General features: G+C 36.9%; 4 protein-coding genes across 4 annotated transcripts; 2 read left to right on the top strand and 2 right to left on the bottom strand.

The window, feature by feature from the left end:
• Window positions 1–1513: 1513 nt before the first annotated feature.
• On the bottom strand, window positions 1514–3790 carry BO85DRAFT_430990 (MFS general substrate transporter). The gene is made up of 9 exons (XM_025658313.1): window positions 3606–3790; window positions 3474–3554; window positions 3371–3423; window positions 3052–3309; window positions 2338–2996; window positions 2128–2286; window positions 1868–2078; window positions 1753–1810; window positions 1514–1699 (listed from the first exon to the last, which is right to left on the bottom strand). The coding sequence occupies exons 1-9, from the start codon at window positions 3699–3701 to the stop codon at window positions 1658–1660; spliced, it is 1617 nt and encodes a 538-aa protein (XP_025510561.1). The 5' UTR covers window positions 3702–3790; the 3' UTR covers window positions 1514–1657.
• A 5470-nt stretch (window positions 3791–9260) lies between these two features.
• BO85DRAFT_472464 (uncharacterized protein) lies at window positions 9261–11289 on the top strand (the record flags this gene model as incomplete). Its single annotated transcript, XM_025662554.1, has 7 exons — window positions 9261–9310; window positions 9626–9978; window positions 10010–10191; window positions 10387–10573; window positions 10609–10649; window positions 10683–10882; window positions 10950–11289. 7 exons carry the CDS (start codon window positions 9261–9263, stop codon window positions 11287–11289), a joined length of 1353 nt encoding a protein of 450 aa, XP_025510560.1.
• Window positions 11290–13226: 1937 nt separating this feature from the next.
• BO85DRAFT_175449 (uncharacterized protein) lies at window positions 13227–14723 on the top strand. The gene is made up of 3 exons (XM_025654316.1): window positions 13227–13625; window positions 13692–14103; window positions 14161–14723. Exons 1-3 carry the CDS (start codon window positions 13453–13455, stop codon window positions 14434–14436), a joined length of 861 nt encoding a protein of 286 aa, XP_025510559.1. The 5' UTR covers window positions 13227–13452; the 3' UTR covers window positions 14437–14723.
• On the bottom strand, window positions 14549–16350 carry BO85DRAFT_430985 (uncharacterized protein). The gene is made up of 7 exons (XM_025658312.1): window positions 16144–16350; window positions 16011–16086; window positions 15810–15961; window positions 15389–15750; window positions 15062–15337; window positions 14881–14991; window positions 14549–14826 (listed from the first exon to the last, which is right to left on the bottom strand). Exons 1-7 carry the CDS (start codon window positions 16268–16270, stop codon window positions 14644–14646), a joined length of 1287 nt encoding a protein of 428 aa, XP_025510558.1. The 5' UTR covers window positions 16271–16350; the 3' UTR covers window positions 14549–14643.
• Between the last annotated feature and the right edge of the window lie 210 nt (window positions 16351–16560).

Genomic DNA, 16560 nt, shown 5'->3' with positions numbered 1-16560 from the left:
GTAGGCCTCGGAAAAGACCGCAAAGTCCAAGGACTACCGCAGCAGACTTGTGCCGCACTAGTCTATAGTCCTGAGTCCAAGGACCGCCGGGCGGTCCTAGATTATTATAGACTATACTGTTACAGTTTGATACAGTTCTGTAGTCTTATAAATAAACTAAACAGTTCTATATCTATAATATATATATATTATACGTAATTGGTCTGTATTCTTTTATATTCTTGTGATAGGATCTACTTGTCAGGGTAGAAAGCCTGTTAACTAGGTAATGAGTCAGCTACTAAACACCATAGATTCGCCTAGTAATGACAAAGATAGCCTATATCCACGTAATAGACCGATTCTTGGAGATTAGTAGTATAATATAATCAATTACTATTTTCAAGCACTCGGATGGGTATGGAATTATTATTAATAATGTTATGATTTCTTCCCGCATAGAACTGTACCTCTTTGGTATGTTTAAAAGATACAAACTAGATTATTTTTATTATAAATAGTATCTTCCCGCCGGTGCCGGACTACGTGGGGCGGTTATCATGGATAACTTTATAATTACTTAAATGATAAAAATAGAATATAAACCAGTAAAGCGCGAGATAATTACCTGAGGCAGACTATAAGATTAGTATTGTATATCTTTAATATATAATATTAACACTGTTATATATAATTACTAATATCAATTATATTTATAATTTATATTCTATAATAATATTTTTTCAGAATAGTTCTATTATCCGTATTACTGTTATTATTATCTTACTTAGTATAAGATGGATGTATTTAGTTGGATAATTAGTCATAAATTATGATTATAATAATATTATATTTTTAACTTTAAATAATAATTAAATAAAATTGATTATTGATTATTGTCTAGTAGGGAAATCTTCATAATAGATTTATATATATTAATTAAGATTTGAACGGAATATTATCATTTTTAAATACTTATAACTCTATAGAAAAATTGATTTAGTGAGAACTGTATTAATATATTCCATGTATGAGGTATTATTAAGTAATACCAGTTCTAATTTATTAGTTATTATTTGACCACTGTCCTGTTGTGAACATTTACCTACTAGAAGCTTATCTGACATCATTTGATCGTTATCCCGTTGTGAAGATTTCCCTACTAGAAGAAGGAAGTAGATGAGGCAGAGCACTGAGGTCAATGGATATATAGATGTTGAAGAGGACTTGGGGAACCCTAGGCAAATGCCCAAGCGGACCCAAGCCCTCGATATATACAGACATGAGATATATAAATACGTATTATTAACCACCCCTACTGCTCACAAGCGGTGGGGCGGCTCCCACATAGCCATCGACTACGATAGACTGGGACGGCGAATGAATAATACCGATTACCGAAACTAGATACTAGGGTTCAACAGGTCAGTGTCTACCTAAGCTACGCTAACTATTACTGTAAATAAGTTTGTATTTGGCAAAACTATGTCCATGCTTTACATATGGCTTCGCCTCCAAATATCAATTAAAGTCGGTCCACATTCCTGCTCTGAGAGTAAAGCGATTGCGTGCAAAACGCTGTTCCCCAATACAAGAGCATTCAGAGGCATTGGCCTATCGATAATGCAACTTCCAGGATATACCATGCGGTACACAAGGTGAAAAAATCAACTAAAAGTCAAGCCCCGCCTGCAGCAGACACCATGTTCGCACGTTTATTCTATAAAAAGTTAATTTTGTCCTCGCAGATTTCCAGTAAAAAAAAGAACTCACTTCCATGAACACTGCGCAAAGCAGGCTGACTCCAGCCCCAAAACTCACACAAGTAAATCTTAAGATATTAGTTTATATATACCACAAGAAAGAATGAGCGAAGAACCCCGCTTACAGATAGCGCCAAGCGTGCACGATTATATCCAACGCCCGGTCTCGAACAGTATATGGAAGTTTGTTTAGTAGCGCACTGCTGGTTCCCGAGACAACTTGAGAAACCTGCTCCCGGGATAGGTTGGGAAGCAACTTGAAAAGGCCATTCTGGGCGACATTAACGAAAATTGCACCTGTGACGGATAGTCCAATGGTCATTCCAAGGAGTTGAGCTGGTTTATTGTAAGAGATTTTCCGAAACAAGTACTGGATTAGACGAACCTAGCAGCATCAGAGTAAGACCATCAGCAGCATCGGAGGGGGCTACGACGGCCTGGATCACAGCAAAGGCTGCCTGAGTATATGAACCGGCGCCTAATCCAATTACAATTTCAAGTCCGTAGAGAATGGCCGGTCTTGTGTGAACTTGGATAATAGTAGCTATGTTTTGATTAGCTTTGACAGAGACATAAAGAACATTTATCACCTAACCTATCAGAATTGCTGCAATCAGGGCTACTATGCTTCCGAGTAAGTACCATGGCTTATAATAACCAAAGCGAGACATTAATGCGCCATTTGACTGAATGGCCACGATCAATATAAAGATAAAGCGAAGCAACCTGACGGCAGATTGGATTGCATCATCGCCCCGAGTGAACTGGAAATAGATGGGTATGTAGTACACAGTTGGATATGTCACCATTCCTACTGCGGCACAAGCAAAGAATAGTAGGGTCGGTTCCTTCTGCCTAAAAAGATGCATTGGCAGTAACCGACCCTGTAGGGAGCTGGCAATAGTAAAACCTTGCTGGATGCCAAATAAGATCCAAAGTGCCACTGACACTATGAACAAAGCAATGATTTGGCCACTATTCCAGGCATATAGAGTGCCGCCAAAGTTAATTGCCATCACTAGGGTTGCAAATGCAGCAACGTTCAGTAAGCTACCAACCCAATCAAAACTAGAAAGCTTTTGTCGATAGGGCACTTCAGGTGCTGGATCTTTGGACGGAATCACAAGAAGGTAGGTCGGTATAAGAATGGCGCCGAAAAGGAGATTAATGTAGAATGCCCAGCGCCAGGTATACTTTTCAAATCCACCCCCAACGACGGGACCAAGGACGGTTCCTAAGCCCCAAACTAGGCCTCTGTGTCCTTGTCAACAAGTCCGTCGTCAAGTTCACGTAGAGGGCTCTCACTCACGTCAAACTCAAGTATTGCGGACGCTCACGGCTCGTGGTATTCGTTGATAGAAGTTCTAGAATGCCGAAGTACATTCCATTTCCACCTGCGCCTGCAAAAACGCGTCCAACGATCTCAGCGTTTATGGAAGGAGCGGCACCACAGAGTGCAGAGGCGGCCATAAAGATAACAGTGGACGTGATATACAGCCATTTCGTGTTAAATAGAGTGTATAGCTTGCCGTAAATAAGAACCATTGCCACCCCACCGATCATAAACCTATCTCCCCCGGGTATTGTTAGAGGTGCTCATCAATAAAACCTATCGTATTAAAACTCACCCAACTGATACCCACGGCAAATTCTCGACCGCATCGAAATGATTAACGATAGCCTTTACATTTGTCAGAGTTTCCTTCTTGCAGCAATTTTGAATGAACAAACCGGTGCAATATTAGCCACGATGGTATTATCCAGAGCATAGATGAAGCTGCCTGTCAACGTGCTAACAACCAAAAGAAACCACTACAGCTGTCAGTAACATTTCAATTTCAATCTCAATCTAAACGCACTTACTTTGATTCCATGGATATGCCGTTCCTCTTCACCCTCCGGCAGATTTTCATCTAGGGGTTCTTGTTCTAGAGTCTTTTGCTCAGTAGGCCTCTGCATGATGACTCAGTCTCGGATTGCCAAGTTCTCCTTAGCGAAATTATGAGGTACTTGATAGAATAGACGTTCTTTAGAGAGACACATGTACAAGAAATGGATCTGCTGAGTACGAGGTCAGGGGCGTGGTAATTACGTGCTGAATCTGTAGGCAGACCGGTGTCCTCTTCCTTTCTGGAATTCAGCAAGGCTTACAACGGAGTTCTGTACTCCGTTATTGAGGTTACATTTGATTAAGATAGTGTATACAGGGGTAGTTGATATGAATTAGAAGATTACTGGTTAAGAATAATACTCTATCGGAAAGGCTGAAAGCGGCTCCACTTCCCGCTGAATCTCACGTAACATGTGAAACTCTGCTTTCCTGGAGTTGAACATGTCTTTCCGGTGTTTGTACTCTGCAATTGAGGTTACATTTAATACGGCGGGCAATAGCGGCCATCAGGCAAACGCAATTTTTGGTGTTTACTGCCGGCAGAATTAGTATATAGCTGATTAGATCATGTAGCTTATCTAATATACCTATATCTAGTATCTATATAAAGCTGTATATATATTATTAAATAACTTACTTAACTTTATTATACAGATAACTACTAATCCTGAGTATTATAAAGAGATATAAATCTTGCCCAAAATATTATATATAAATATCTTATATAACTGGGATGCAGGTACAGGTACAGATATAAATATATAATAATAATTAAGAAAATAATATTATATTTATTTAGACTTGTTTTATTTATAGATTTTAATTATTATTAATAATAATAACTAGTATTTTTTTAATATCCGGATTCTTCTTCTTATTAGAGAATCTGGATATATTAAAGATATTAATATAATAATTATTTTTTTTTCTTTTCTTCTATAATAATAGTATTTTTATAAGAGACTTCTAGTACAGGTAATCTTCTACTAATAATAAATATAAAAAACTGAACTTTCTATAAAATATTTTATATTAAATCTTAAATAATACGGCTATTACCAGCATCAGGTTATTTATAGTTAATATAAATACTATTAAATATATCTAATAAATAATAATATTTTAAAAAAATATTTTCTGTACCAGTATAATATCTAGAATATAAAATCAATAAATAAATTTTCTAAGATTATATTAACAGGGTATTAATATAGCTTAGTTTATATATTATAATTTAATAAATATAAATTTAGCTATATTAAAATTTAATAAATTATATTTTTAATCAGGCAAGCACTTGTAGTTTTATATTAATATATATAAATAAATATAATTAATCTAGATTTCTTATAGAAATTATAAGATTAATACTGATTAAAAATCTTTTATATAAAAAATTCTAGTATAGTTATAGATTACAGGAAGTAATAATAGGCAGACAGTAGCTAATAAGTAGATTAAAAAAAAGAAAAAAATACTAATATAATAATTATTAATATTATTATTATTGTTACTGTATAAATATATTTTTAAGTTAATTTTATCCTGTACAACACAGATAAAATAAATAGATAAGAAATTAAGCTTAATAATTTATTTTTAATCATCTAGCACAAACAATATGTTGGTAGTAGTGGTAGTTAGTAATAATTAGTAGTAGTAGTAATAGTGGTGGTAATAGTAGTAGATATATTAATAAAAAGACAGAAAAAAAAGATAGAAATCATTTAATAGATTTAAAGTAATACTGTATTTATTATTTTAATTATTTATTTTCTATTTTATATATACAGAGATCTTATTATTATAGATTTTATTCTGCTTGCCCTACCCTGCTCTATAAATTTATAATCTTATTATTTAGTGAGAAAATATATAATTAGAGATCTAATAGTTTATATTTAGTATCTGATTCTTATTATTTTTCTTATTTATATATTTTTTTTCTTATATAATAAGATAGAGAGAGAGACTAGAATAATTAATATTTTAATAAAATATTTAAAATCTTTATCTCAGTATCTAGAGTATCAAGATTATTCTAATCTTAATATATAATTAATCTCTTTTATATAATTAACTTTTTCTTTTTGTTAATTTCTTTTTTCATTTTTTTCTTAATTTTAGTCTTCTTTATCTTATCTGTAATAAAGAAAAGTACTGTATAATATTAAATAATTATATAAATTTAATATAAGTTATTAATAAGTATAAACTATTTTTTTAAAAAATCTAGGATCTTTATATTACCTCTGATTATTAGAGATAGAAAGACTAGTTATTTCTTTATAATTTCTATTAATAAATAAAAATAATCTTCTATACTGTATATATATATATATAATTAAGTATTAAAAAAAGTAATTTATCTTAGAAGGAATTATCAAGGCTATAAAATATATAATTATTAATATAAGTCTATATTTATTCTATAGAATAATAAGATTAGCATTATATAAATATTAAAAATAGAAAGTTAAATCTAGTAAATTATATATAATAATTAGAATATTATTTTCAGATTTTCTTTTCTATATATTATATAAATAAAAATAAATAATAATTTTTATACCAGCTGGTTCTTTTAAAGTTTTTTTATATAAGAAAATATTTTAGTAGATATTCTCTTCTCTAAATACTATTATATAAGAACCATTATTGAATAAAATAATTTATATATATAAATTAAATTATACAGGTTATATAAGTTATAGCTTAAGTAATATAATAAAATTAATATAAATAATCTGTCTAGATACAGGATTAACTACTTAATAAATTAGATATTATTAATAAAGAAAATAAAAATAACTAGTAATAAAATAGTAAGTAGTCCAGGAAAGAGTTATTTTATATAAGAGATATCTTATATAAGTAATACCTAGTATAAAAGATATTAATTTTTATTTTATATAAGAAAGAACAGGATTTTAAGACTTTAAATAAATAATAAAATAAAAAAAATAATAAATAAAAAATATATAATTATTATAGATAATTACTCTAATCCCTGTTATTTAATCTAATTAAAAATCTTAATTAATATCTTAGATTATATCAGGTTAGGTATTAAGCCTAATTTTATATATATTATTATTTATTTTTATAAATTAAGATAAATTATACAAAAAGAGGCTTCTATTTTATTTAAATATATTAATAATAATTTTTTAAAATTAAAGTCTAGCTTCAGTAAGATCTCCTGATATTATTTTAAAATCTTTATAAATAAATATTTAATTATATTCTAGTTTTATACAGAGTCCCTTAGCTGCTGGAAAGATTTTTTATATATAAAAAAACTATAATTAATTATATATTCTGGATAATAATAATTTATAAATAATTAATTAAAGATAATATATAATCTTTCTTATTACTTTTAGATGCTGTACTAATTCTAGATATATATATATAATAAGACCTGTATCCGAAAAATAAATATATAAATTATATATAAAATAATCTGATTTAGAATTAAATTATTAAGAAGTCTTTTACTTTAATTAAGACCTTGAAGTAATTCTATATTAATTAATATAAAAATAATCAAGAATTAATCTGTCTGTATATATATAATATTAGAAAAATAATAATTCATTCAATTATATTTATTAAATTTTAATTCTTTAATTTACAGTACTGAGTCTAAAAATATAATACTATATTATTAAAATCTCTGGCTTATATATTCCTAAAAAATAATAATAAGCTTTAATAAATAAAAATATTTTTAATTTATAATCTAAATGGATTTTATTACAGATAATCTTTTATTTATATATAATATTAAAATATTACTATGTAATACTAATTAATATATAAATATTAATACCAATATAAATCCAGATAATATAGTAAAAGAATATATTAATAATTATATAAATTTAAATACTATATAATTCTAGCTTTATATAATTATTTATATATTATATATAATCAGGACCTGGAATACTATATAAACTATAATTTTATTATATATTATTTTTCTGTTATTATATAACCTCAGGTATAATTATATAATAAATATTATATAATTATTATCTGGAGATAAAAAGATTTTAATTAATAAAATATTTATATATAACTACTCTTTATGTAGATTTTGAGATAATAAGATATTTCTTATATATATAAATAATTAAAAGTTCTTGTCTATAGCCTTTAATAATTTTTTTATTATATATTTTAAATAGATATTTTATTATTATATTCTTCTGCAGTTATTACTTATTAAAATATTTATATAAAAATTATATAATCTTTATTCTATAAAATATATAAAATCTTTATATTAAAAAGATATTACTTAAAGAACAACTCCTTGATATAACTATATAAAATAGAATTAATAATAATTATATAATCATATTTATTAATCTTCTAATTACTTAAGTAATTTTTAATTATATACTCATAGACTTGTATATAGTATTTAGCTTTAAAAATAAAAGTAATATTACTTGTAGATTAAAATGATAGAATAAATTAATAAATTCAGCTTTATATAGCTTAAGATTAATAAAAGAAGATATATTTAATAATAATTAGAAAGGATATATACAGCATCATATAGAATATTATGAGATCTTAATCAGGATATGGTACGCAGAGCGGTAAAGACACTTCAACATGTTTGCCTGATGGCCGCTATTACCCGCCGTACATTTAATAAACGTGGTATATACAGGGGTAATTGACGCAAACAGAGGTTGAAAGCGGCCCCACTTGTCAGCTGACCCTTTACTCTCTAAGCCTCCTCAGTCCCCTCTTAGCACCCATATCTAAGAGGATCCTTCGAGGCGGGAGATCAAAACCAAGGCGCGCTCGGTAGATGAAAACATCAGAACAATCTCATAAAGTAAAGCTTACCTTTGGTCCAGTGAGGAAATTGCAATGACAAAAATCAATACATAGGAATAAAGACGTATCCTATTCCTCACGAAAATCTTAGTTTTGCATAAAGGCCAGCTTATTTTGAAAGTTATCTGTCATGAAGCAACAATCGGTCTGCGCTAGTCACTTTCTACTTTTACTGCTTCTAGTTAGCGGCGTGAGATTGCTTAAGCAAGTGATTGCGTGCCCTCATGCATGATGCATGGAGATGATTTGGCCAGTAGATGTCGTCTGCGGCGCTGTAGGCCCTAAAGGTATCTTATTCGCGACAACTAACATGGAAATTGTAGGAGGCTAGACAATTCCTTATTTGCCATTTGTTTTCTCATATTAACCGCCACCTGTCATGGACAACCAGTGTAAAGTCTCGTTGAAGATTTTCATCAATCACTTCAAACGTGATCAGGAAAGCTTTTTATAGATCAGTACATGAAAACGCAAGGTGAGCCTTTCGATCTTGTACTTTTGTTACAACTATTCATATAATTACAGACTAACTTATTATTATTGAAGGGAAGCAGTAAAGCCAGTAGCGCAATAAACACGCCGGTTCCGAAGTTTGACGAGTCATGGCCTCAATTTTAATTGGAGAAATATACCTCATAACCAGAGCCTAGAACCGGATGAGCATCAGGCTGAACCAATTGTATACTTGGCCCAGAAATAGGTTCGCTCTCGCCTTACTACCTTTGGCCGGCATTCTCCGAATACCCTGACTCACTGGCGTGGAAATGGCATATCCAATATGTTTTGAACTGGACCGTACTTTGTTATTTATACGGTACTAAACACCAAATTTCTGTGGTAACCAGAATAATTCCATAGAAAGCCGTAGTTTTTCTACCGGTTTGATGGCTCTCTAGACTACTGCGAATACCTACATAGTAAAATCGGAACGGAAAATCCGGAATATGCGGGCCAGAGGTAGTAAGCCGAGGACCGCAAATTCAAGATAAATGGCGGCTTCCAACGTGTTCAAAAACTATCATCTCCCTGCAGTCTCAATTCCCCAATCCCCAGACCTTTTCATTTCATAGTCATTTCATTACCAATTTATAGGCAAGTCCGCGATCGTGCAGTTGTTTCGGTATACAAGACCCAAGGGCCCTATAGCCGTACCTACCACAACCCTAAAAAGCGTAGGCGCAGGATACTGTGGCTATTCTTATTCTGAGCCACTTCACAGTTCTGGCGAACGCATTATTGCCGCAGTAGCTGAGCCATCTGAATTCAAGAGGCGAGCATTCGGCGAAAGGTTTATCTGGGGGACAGGTAAGCCGCTTGAAGGCCAGGCTTTTTCTAGCTTGGAGGATTTCATCAGCCATGGAGTCAATCGAAGAGAGCTGGAACGCTTGACAGGGACGGTGACGGACTCAGGGATTGATGCAGTATTTGTATGCCTATTGGATGAACTTCATGCAATAGTTGTCCAGGCTGTGGCACCACTGGGTTATGCGGCATCATGGCTTTGCGCTGCCAGTTATGAATTATGCTTCGCGGCTATATATTATGTGTGAGAAGCTGCTAGCAACGCAGCTGAGTGATCTTCTTTGTATTTATGGGATATTGATGGAATCATGGGAGATGTTGCAGACTGAAGCAATCTTTGCTGTTGGCTTGGTTTTATGGTATAGCCGCCCCCAGGTTATGTTATGGAAGCTTGTTCGTGAGGATTGAGCGGTTGGTTATGTTATCAGTGTTGACTGTACTGAAGCAGTTGGCTGGAAGTCCTTTGAAAATTGTTATGCGCGGTATGTTCCGCATAAATTAGACTACAAATTATCGTGACAGTTGCTGATCATATCCAGAGGTCCTTGGCGCAGAGACTCCATTAGCGCACCTTCGCTCCTCACATAGTCGTGCCACGACATCGATTTTCTTTTCTGGCTTCTCTGTTTGCCGGCTTCTATATTCAATCCCGAACCCCCTCATCTCTCTTCAAAGGTGATTTCTTCAGGGCGCCTGCACTTCTTCAGGCAAGCTAATAAGTCCTCTGGTGCCGGTACAGCCACCAACTGCTTGAGGTGTCCTGTGGAGACAACTTGTTAGTACAGTGCTAAATCGCTCTATTTGCATCAGCGCTGAGGGCAGGCAACCGTGACCGTCCTATCGATGCAATAGTTCCTGATATTGAGGATGTGTTTTGAAATCAGGGACTCTCTTCTGCAGCGAAGTGCTTATTGGAAGTTCTTGGTGAGGACTATGATGATAAAACACCAGTATCTCAGGTGAGCCGGAAAAACTGGTATGGGTGCTGTGTCTGGGAACCTGGTAATGATGAGTGTGATGATCAAATGGTCACCATAGAGTTGGAGGGTGAACTTCTGCCGTTCGCTCAAATACAGACGAATGAGTCCAAATGATCTTCTTTGTTGTTGAAGCAGCAGTCTTACACGGGCAACCTAGGCACTGAGCCTCAGTAATGCCCTGCAAAAATTGCCCAGTTTCCATATGGTTGCTCTCACAGACGCTATCAGCAGGCGTCGTGGACGTAAATCAGGTTCCACAGGGGAGATTGTTTACGATGCAGTCACTATTCGTGTGAGCGACTTCAGCTCTGGCTTCGAAGTGGTGTATAATATGCCCTGTGCCAAAGGTGGTCACGATGGGGGCGATGACGGTCTTGCGTTGTCATTAGTAAGAGCGGTGGCCAAGGTGAAGCGCGGCAATATGGGCGTTTCGGAAGCTCAGAGGAGTTTCTTGAACTGTACCGTGCAAGAATTTTTGAGAAAAAATTATATCAAAATTAACAAATTATAACTATTTATTATAATTTAATCAAAGAATTTAAGAGCTTATTCATTTTATTATTTCTAATTTTATTTAGTAAATACACTCTATGAGAGAGCTTATAAGTATACTTAATTTATAAATATATATATATCTATATATTTTAAATTCATATTTAAATCGAATACTATGATTCCAACTTTTCTAGTAAGTTTTGTTAGAATATAGGGAGGACCTAATATATTCGATCCACCTAGATCATAACAGGATGTGTGGCTGGTTGGTTGGAGGAGGTGTTGGGTCAAAGACCGCGCAGGAAGAAGAGGAGGCAAAAGCTCAGCTGACCCTGGCTGGAGTGAGAGTGTCACAACATATTACAGGGTGAAGGAGTGGAGTCAAAGCGGCCAGGGCATTGAACCCAATGAAAAAAGCAAACAAAGGAAAAAGAAAAACGGAAAACCCGGGGGGGCACAGATATACAACAGGATGGATCTGCTCGTGGTCAGCCACTCAATCACTAAGGCACTTAGGTAATTTTCTCTCAATGGGCCATTGAGGGGCGAGGTCGAGGCTCGAGCCTCCGCGTGATTGAGGAGACCGAGAGCCTTGCCTGCAGTACGGCCAGGATGAAACCATGGAAGCTACCCAATTACAAATCGCGAGATAAAAAGCAAACATGGGGATATGCAATGATTTGAAGCGTGTCGCGAATCAGAGCACCGCTAATATACACCAAATGCCGCGTCAAGGTGCGCCTGACTTGTAAAGGGCGAACAGCACGGCGTCGCTGTTTAAATCAGTCTCTGGAGTTTGGCCCACCTCCGGATCGAATCTGCAGCCTCACTCGCAAGAGAGCAAGGTCTCCGGCTTTATTCGGATTAGCTTTGATGTTGGTGCATCAAACAAGTTTACGCCACAAATTTTGGTGCTTATGCTTTGTAATTTTTATTACTATGGTGTCAGAAAGCGCTCCCTGAACGACGGCTCTCTACTCAGCTCTGTTATCCCGTGTAGATAAAGAATGAATTAAGCAAAGTTACAGAAAAGGATGCTACGGCGTGGTTTTGGGTAGCCCAAATGACACAAGTATAAATCTACCACTCCGAGTCCAGAATCTTATCCGGCTCCATGTGAGGGCCAACGCGCTTATGTTGCGAGCCGAAATAGGAAGATTGGGAATCTTACCATGAACCCAACTTGGGGCAGCCTAAGGGTAGGAACCGGTAACCCGAGGTTAGGCTAGGCTAGAGGTCTAAACAGAGGAATGCTGAATAGAGAACCTATGGCTCAGATTTAAGTGAAGTGCATTAAGAAGGGCAAGCGACGAGTTAACCAAAATGCATTTCCCGAGGCTGTTCGCGATATCGGAGCGTGGCGGAGAAGGGGTTATATTCAAAAGAAGCAATAAACATCCTGTTCGGAATCTAGCCCATCTGAACCATGTCCACATGTATTTCAAGGTAGTCTCGCAGAGCTAACGATACTTGACTTGTGCTTTGCGCCGCGGGATTTTTGTAGTTCTATAACCTAGTTCACGGCGTCTCTCTACCCTTCCCAGGAATATAGCTTCCTCCATGACTACCCCGCTGGATGGGAAAGGTCCTAGGTCGCTCAGAAACGGTGGAATGCTGAGACGATTCATTTGAATTGCCCGTGTTTTCATATGTACGGGACTGATATCGAGGCTGATATTTGGCGCCCACTGGGACGTATCCTCCTCCGTGTCGCTTAGGCTGAGCATTCTTCATGAAGTCTTTTAGATAGGAATTGTGTGAAATTAGGCGGAAGACGGGCTTACCTGGTGTGGGGCCATTATAGTTAATCAGAAGGGTTGTTGTGGGGATCGGTGGTAAGAATCCAACAATTGAGGGAGGAGGACGTAACTGAGAGCAGGCAGAGAAAGAAAGGGAGCAGGGAGGCAAGAACTTAAGGCATCACGAGGCAGAGGACGGAGGCTGCCTTGTTGAAAGTGGCAGCCTTGGTCAGATCAGCCTCACGCTAACGCCGGGCCAGCCATTTCATGATGCAGCAATGCTAGCCTTACGTCTTTCTTCCCCTAGACAAGGGAATAGAATAAATCCAGTCAAATTCCCCGTTCTAAACTAATTCAATAGAGAACTTAAACGATTTCCTTCTCCATAAAGCTCCATAAAACAGCGTGCACTTCATCGTCACCTCAGCATTCCACACAATATGGTCGCGCGAAGCTATGAAACGCCAATCATTGTCTCTTTAGTCTTTTCTATAATAGCTGCAATTGTTTCTCTGGGGTCTGTCTTTGGTTCATGTCTAATAAGACGGCCGACGCATAATCCAAAAGCAATACCGTTTAAATCTCTCTTCATCCTCCTTCTAAGTCAAACAATGTATCGACCTACGTGGCGACTTTCGTACACGGGTGAGGAATGTCCTTGGCTGATAATCCATTTTAGACATATAGCATTTACTATTTATTCGCTATTAAATCTGGGAGACGCACCACCAGAAACCGCTGAAGCCATGAAAATCATCCCTCAGATCTGCAAATATCTGCAGAGTATACTTATTCTGAATGTATTATACCGGCTTATACATGCCTACCAGGCGCAAAATCGTAACGATATTACAAAGACGATTCTTCCGTCACAAATGCACGGCAGTACTTTGGTGAGCCTCGTTATTATATCCATCCCACATTTCATTACCTGGTTATTGTCACAACTTGGATACGACACAGACTATCAGCATTCGACTTATGGGCTCCAACTTGCGTTCGACGGTATCGTTACGATCGCTTCTCTACATATTTCGTTCAAGATATTCACAATCATCCAAAAGCTAAACAATGCCCGACGTTTTTCTATGGTACGCTGCTCCCCATGGCTTGCTAGTTGCATAGTTGAGGTGCTGACGGACAAATAGAATGGAGCTTCCTCTCTAGCTGTTGGGTGGTTCTTCTTTTTCACCCACAGTCTATCTCTTCTCATTGGTGATAGCAAGGGGCAGGGAACAGCTATGACGGACAACATGAATTATGAAGAAATAGTCCCGTTTATCTGCATAACAGGGCAATCCATAGGCATTGTCCATTGTTGCATGCAGGTGCATAAATTAGGCATCTATGGCCTATTCAGGCCATCTTCTGCGAACGATGAGCGGGCGCACATACTTACGGGCTCTAACGAGGAAATGCTCTAGGTAGAAGCTATCTAGTCGATCTGGTCTGTTTCCTTACGGTTTTCATGTAGCAGTATTCTGAAGATGTGGGAGTTGGATTTATAACATTGCAGTAATTAAAGAGAATACTATCATGGACTTGGGGTTGTGATCTAGATGTTTACTGCGTTTCTATACATTGGTAGTTCGATTAAGAGAGCCTTCAGGTCAATATGACTATTACAGACTTCACCTCCCCCTTCTCATATTAAACGCATCGTACAATCCGGGCGGCAAGCCCTTAGTGATAACACGCCATACGAGAAGAACCAGGACGGTCAGCGGGACGGACACTACCCAGAAGATCCAGAAGCTTTGGGATATACGGATCGTAACAGGGTCGAAATTGAAAAATTGATTTCCGAATATAGTCTAGAGGGTTAGCGAGAAGTTTTCATAGCCACAAATGGGATACATAAAGCTCACTGATACTGTCGACACTGGAAGAAATACGAGTGTGACGAACGCAATGGTGGCCATAGAACTGCTATCTGCCTGCATAATTCGATTGCCGTCTTGCGTGACGAGGTGGAAGGACTAAAGTACGTAGTACGTATTAGTGTATCCATGCGCCTTGCCGGTATTTATGGAAGAGGACAGAGCATACCAATGCAATGATATTGTTCATCCGTTTTTCAAGACCCTTCAAACGCAGGCTAATGGACTGGAACTGAGTCTCCACGTGCATCAGCATTCCCTGTGCCATTTCAGTGGCATGGCGGTCCCCGTCAGGGATGTTTTCTAGCATTTGTTGATGGTGCCAGGATAACCTTTTCAGAGTGAGCATTGTAGCTTCGGCGCTCTCTTGGAGAAACAGGATATGCTTTGAAACATTATGTAGCCCAGTGAAAGACTCCCTATCCTTCATCGCGGTCAAGGTGTTCTATGAAGGTCAGCAACTACCCAGCTACACTTGGCTAGAGGCACGATATACCAGTTCGATCTGGCGAAACACATCCATCACATCCCAAACCGTATTGTCCATTTGCAAAGACAGCTCCTCGAAGATGATAGCAAAGAGGCTGTACGGGTCACGGACGACGTTGGTTGGTATTGATGATGGTGAAATATGTTTGAGACGTTCTTTGAGAGATTTCGACGCTTCGAAACAGAGAAGCGTCACTTCTGGACCACAACTCGGACCCACTGCCCATCGCAGAAAATACCCTGACCGTATCCACGTCGAGTCGCCGTGCTGCATCTGTGGTGCTCCCGGCCTGGGATCGGATATCCGCGCGGTGCCATGAGCATCATGAATCACCGTGATGTTCTTGCACAAATAGTGGAACCAGGAGCCTTAATATGATGTGCAAGTTATTGATCGGAATAAATATCGAAAATGGTACTTTACATACAATTATAGCCATTTATGGAGTTCAAAGCCCCAAATGAGTGTGTTACCGACCGCAACCTGCCCGCAAGGAATGCAGACGGCGCAGCATAGTGATCAAAGAGCCAGAGAAGTCCTTGAGCAGTGGCGCTACTTGGCTGATCCAGGGGCGAGAAACTTTATAGTGTATTAGTCGCAAGCGATCCCACTTAGTGGATGTACCAACATGATTCGGAGTACAGGTACAGGCAATTTCCCTAGTTCAGGCATAGTGACCTTTCGCGGAATTAATTGGTAACGACCTGAGCGTCGTGTTAGCTACAATATGCTGATTGCAAATCTGGGACGATCCCTGTTACCATCAGGCGCCTGGACCGAATCTAGTACGTCCACAGTGAACGTGTGGGGGATCAAAGGCGTGGGTTTGCCGGGAGCTTCGCGCTTAAAAGGATCCAAAAGCGACTGATCTTGAAAAATAGACAACATATCAACTGCTTGATGTTGAGTCCTGTCCGCGGTCAAGAGACAGTAACGAGGGGGCACCCACGCGCGGCGGGGTCAGGAAGTAGTAGAACGGGGCTGAGAAAAAAAAGGAAAGATAGTTTAGTCAGAGTCAGAGCAATCAGGCTGGCACTGTAGAATCTTACAATACACATGATTGGTTACTCTCTCTGGTACTAGTACTGAATCCGCCCTGCATGTGATGTGAAGCCCTCTGTTTACCAATATAAATATATATATGAAATTCCCTAAAAAGTACTTATATTAACTAGCTC

The sequence above is a fragment of the Aspergillus piperis genome, assembly GCF_003184755.1.
Source record: "Aspergillus piperis CBS 112811 unplaced genomic scaffold BO85scaffold_29, whole genome shotgun sequence".
In the NCBI taxonomy this organism is placed as follows: Eukaryota; Fungi; Ascomycota; class Eurotiomycetes; order Eurotiales; family Aspergillaceae; genus Aspergillus; species Aspergillus piperis.
Note: the sequence above shows the minus strand (reverse complement) of the source record. Positions and strands in the feature narration are given on the sequence as shown.

What these genes read in the sequence shown, in the direction of transcription:
- BO85DRAFT_175449 (XM_025654316.1), top strand. Translation starts at nt 13,453, where the DNA reads ATGGTCGCGCGAAGCTATGAAACGCCAATCATTGTCTCTTTAGTCTTT. An exon ending in CTCCTTCTAAGTCAAACAAT is followed by an intron (nt 13,626 to 13,691) that starts GTATCGACCTAC and finishes AATCCATTTTAG; the next exon opens with ACATATAGCATTTACTATTT. An exon ending in ATGCCCGACGTTTTTCTATG is followed by an intron (nt 14,104 to 14,160) that starts GTACGCTGCTCC and finishes ACGGACAAATAG; the next exon opens with AATGGAGCTTCCTCTCTAGC.
- BO85DRAFT_430985 (XM_025658312.1), bottom strand. Translation starts at nt 16,270, where the DNA reads ATGTTGTCTATTTTTCAAGATCAGTCGCTTTTGGATCCTTTTAAGCGC. An exon ending in TTCGGTCCAGGCGCCTGATG is followed by an intron (nt 16,087 to 16,143) that starts GTAACAGGGATC and finishes CACGACGCTCAG; the next exon opens with GTCGTTACCAATTAATTCCG. An exon ending in TGTTTCGCCAGATCGAACTG is followed by an intron (nt 15,338 to 15,388) that starts GTATATCGTGCC and finishes TGACCTTCATAG; the next exon opens with AACACCTTGACCGCGATGAA.
- BO85DRAFT_430990 (XM_025658313.1), bottom strand. Translation starts at nt 3,701, where the DNA reads ATGCAGAGGCCTACTGAGCAAAAGACTCTAGAACAAGAACCCCTAGAT. An exon ending in GGCATATCCATGGAATCAAA is followed by an intron (nt 3,555 to 3,605) that starts GTAAGTGCGTTT and finishes TGACAGCTGTAG; the next exon opens with TGGTTTCTTTTGGTTGTTAG. An exon ending in TTGCCGTGGGTATCAGTTGG is followed by an intron (nt 3,310 to 3,370) that starts GTGAGTTTTAAT and finishes CGGGGGAGATAG; the next exon opens with GTTTATGATCGGTGGGGTGG.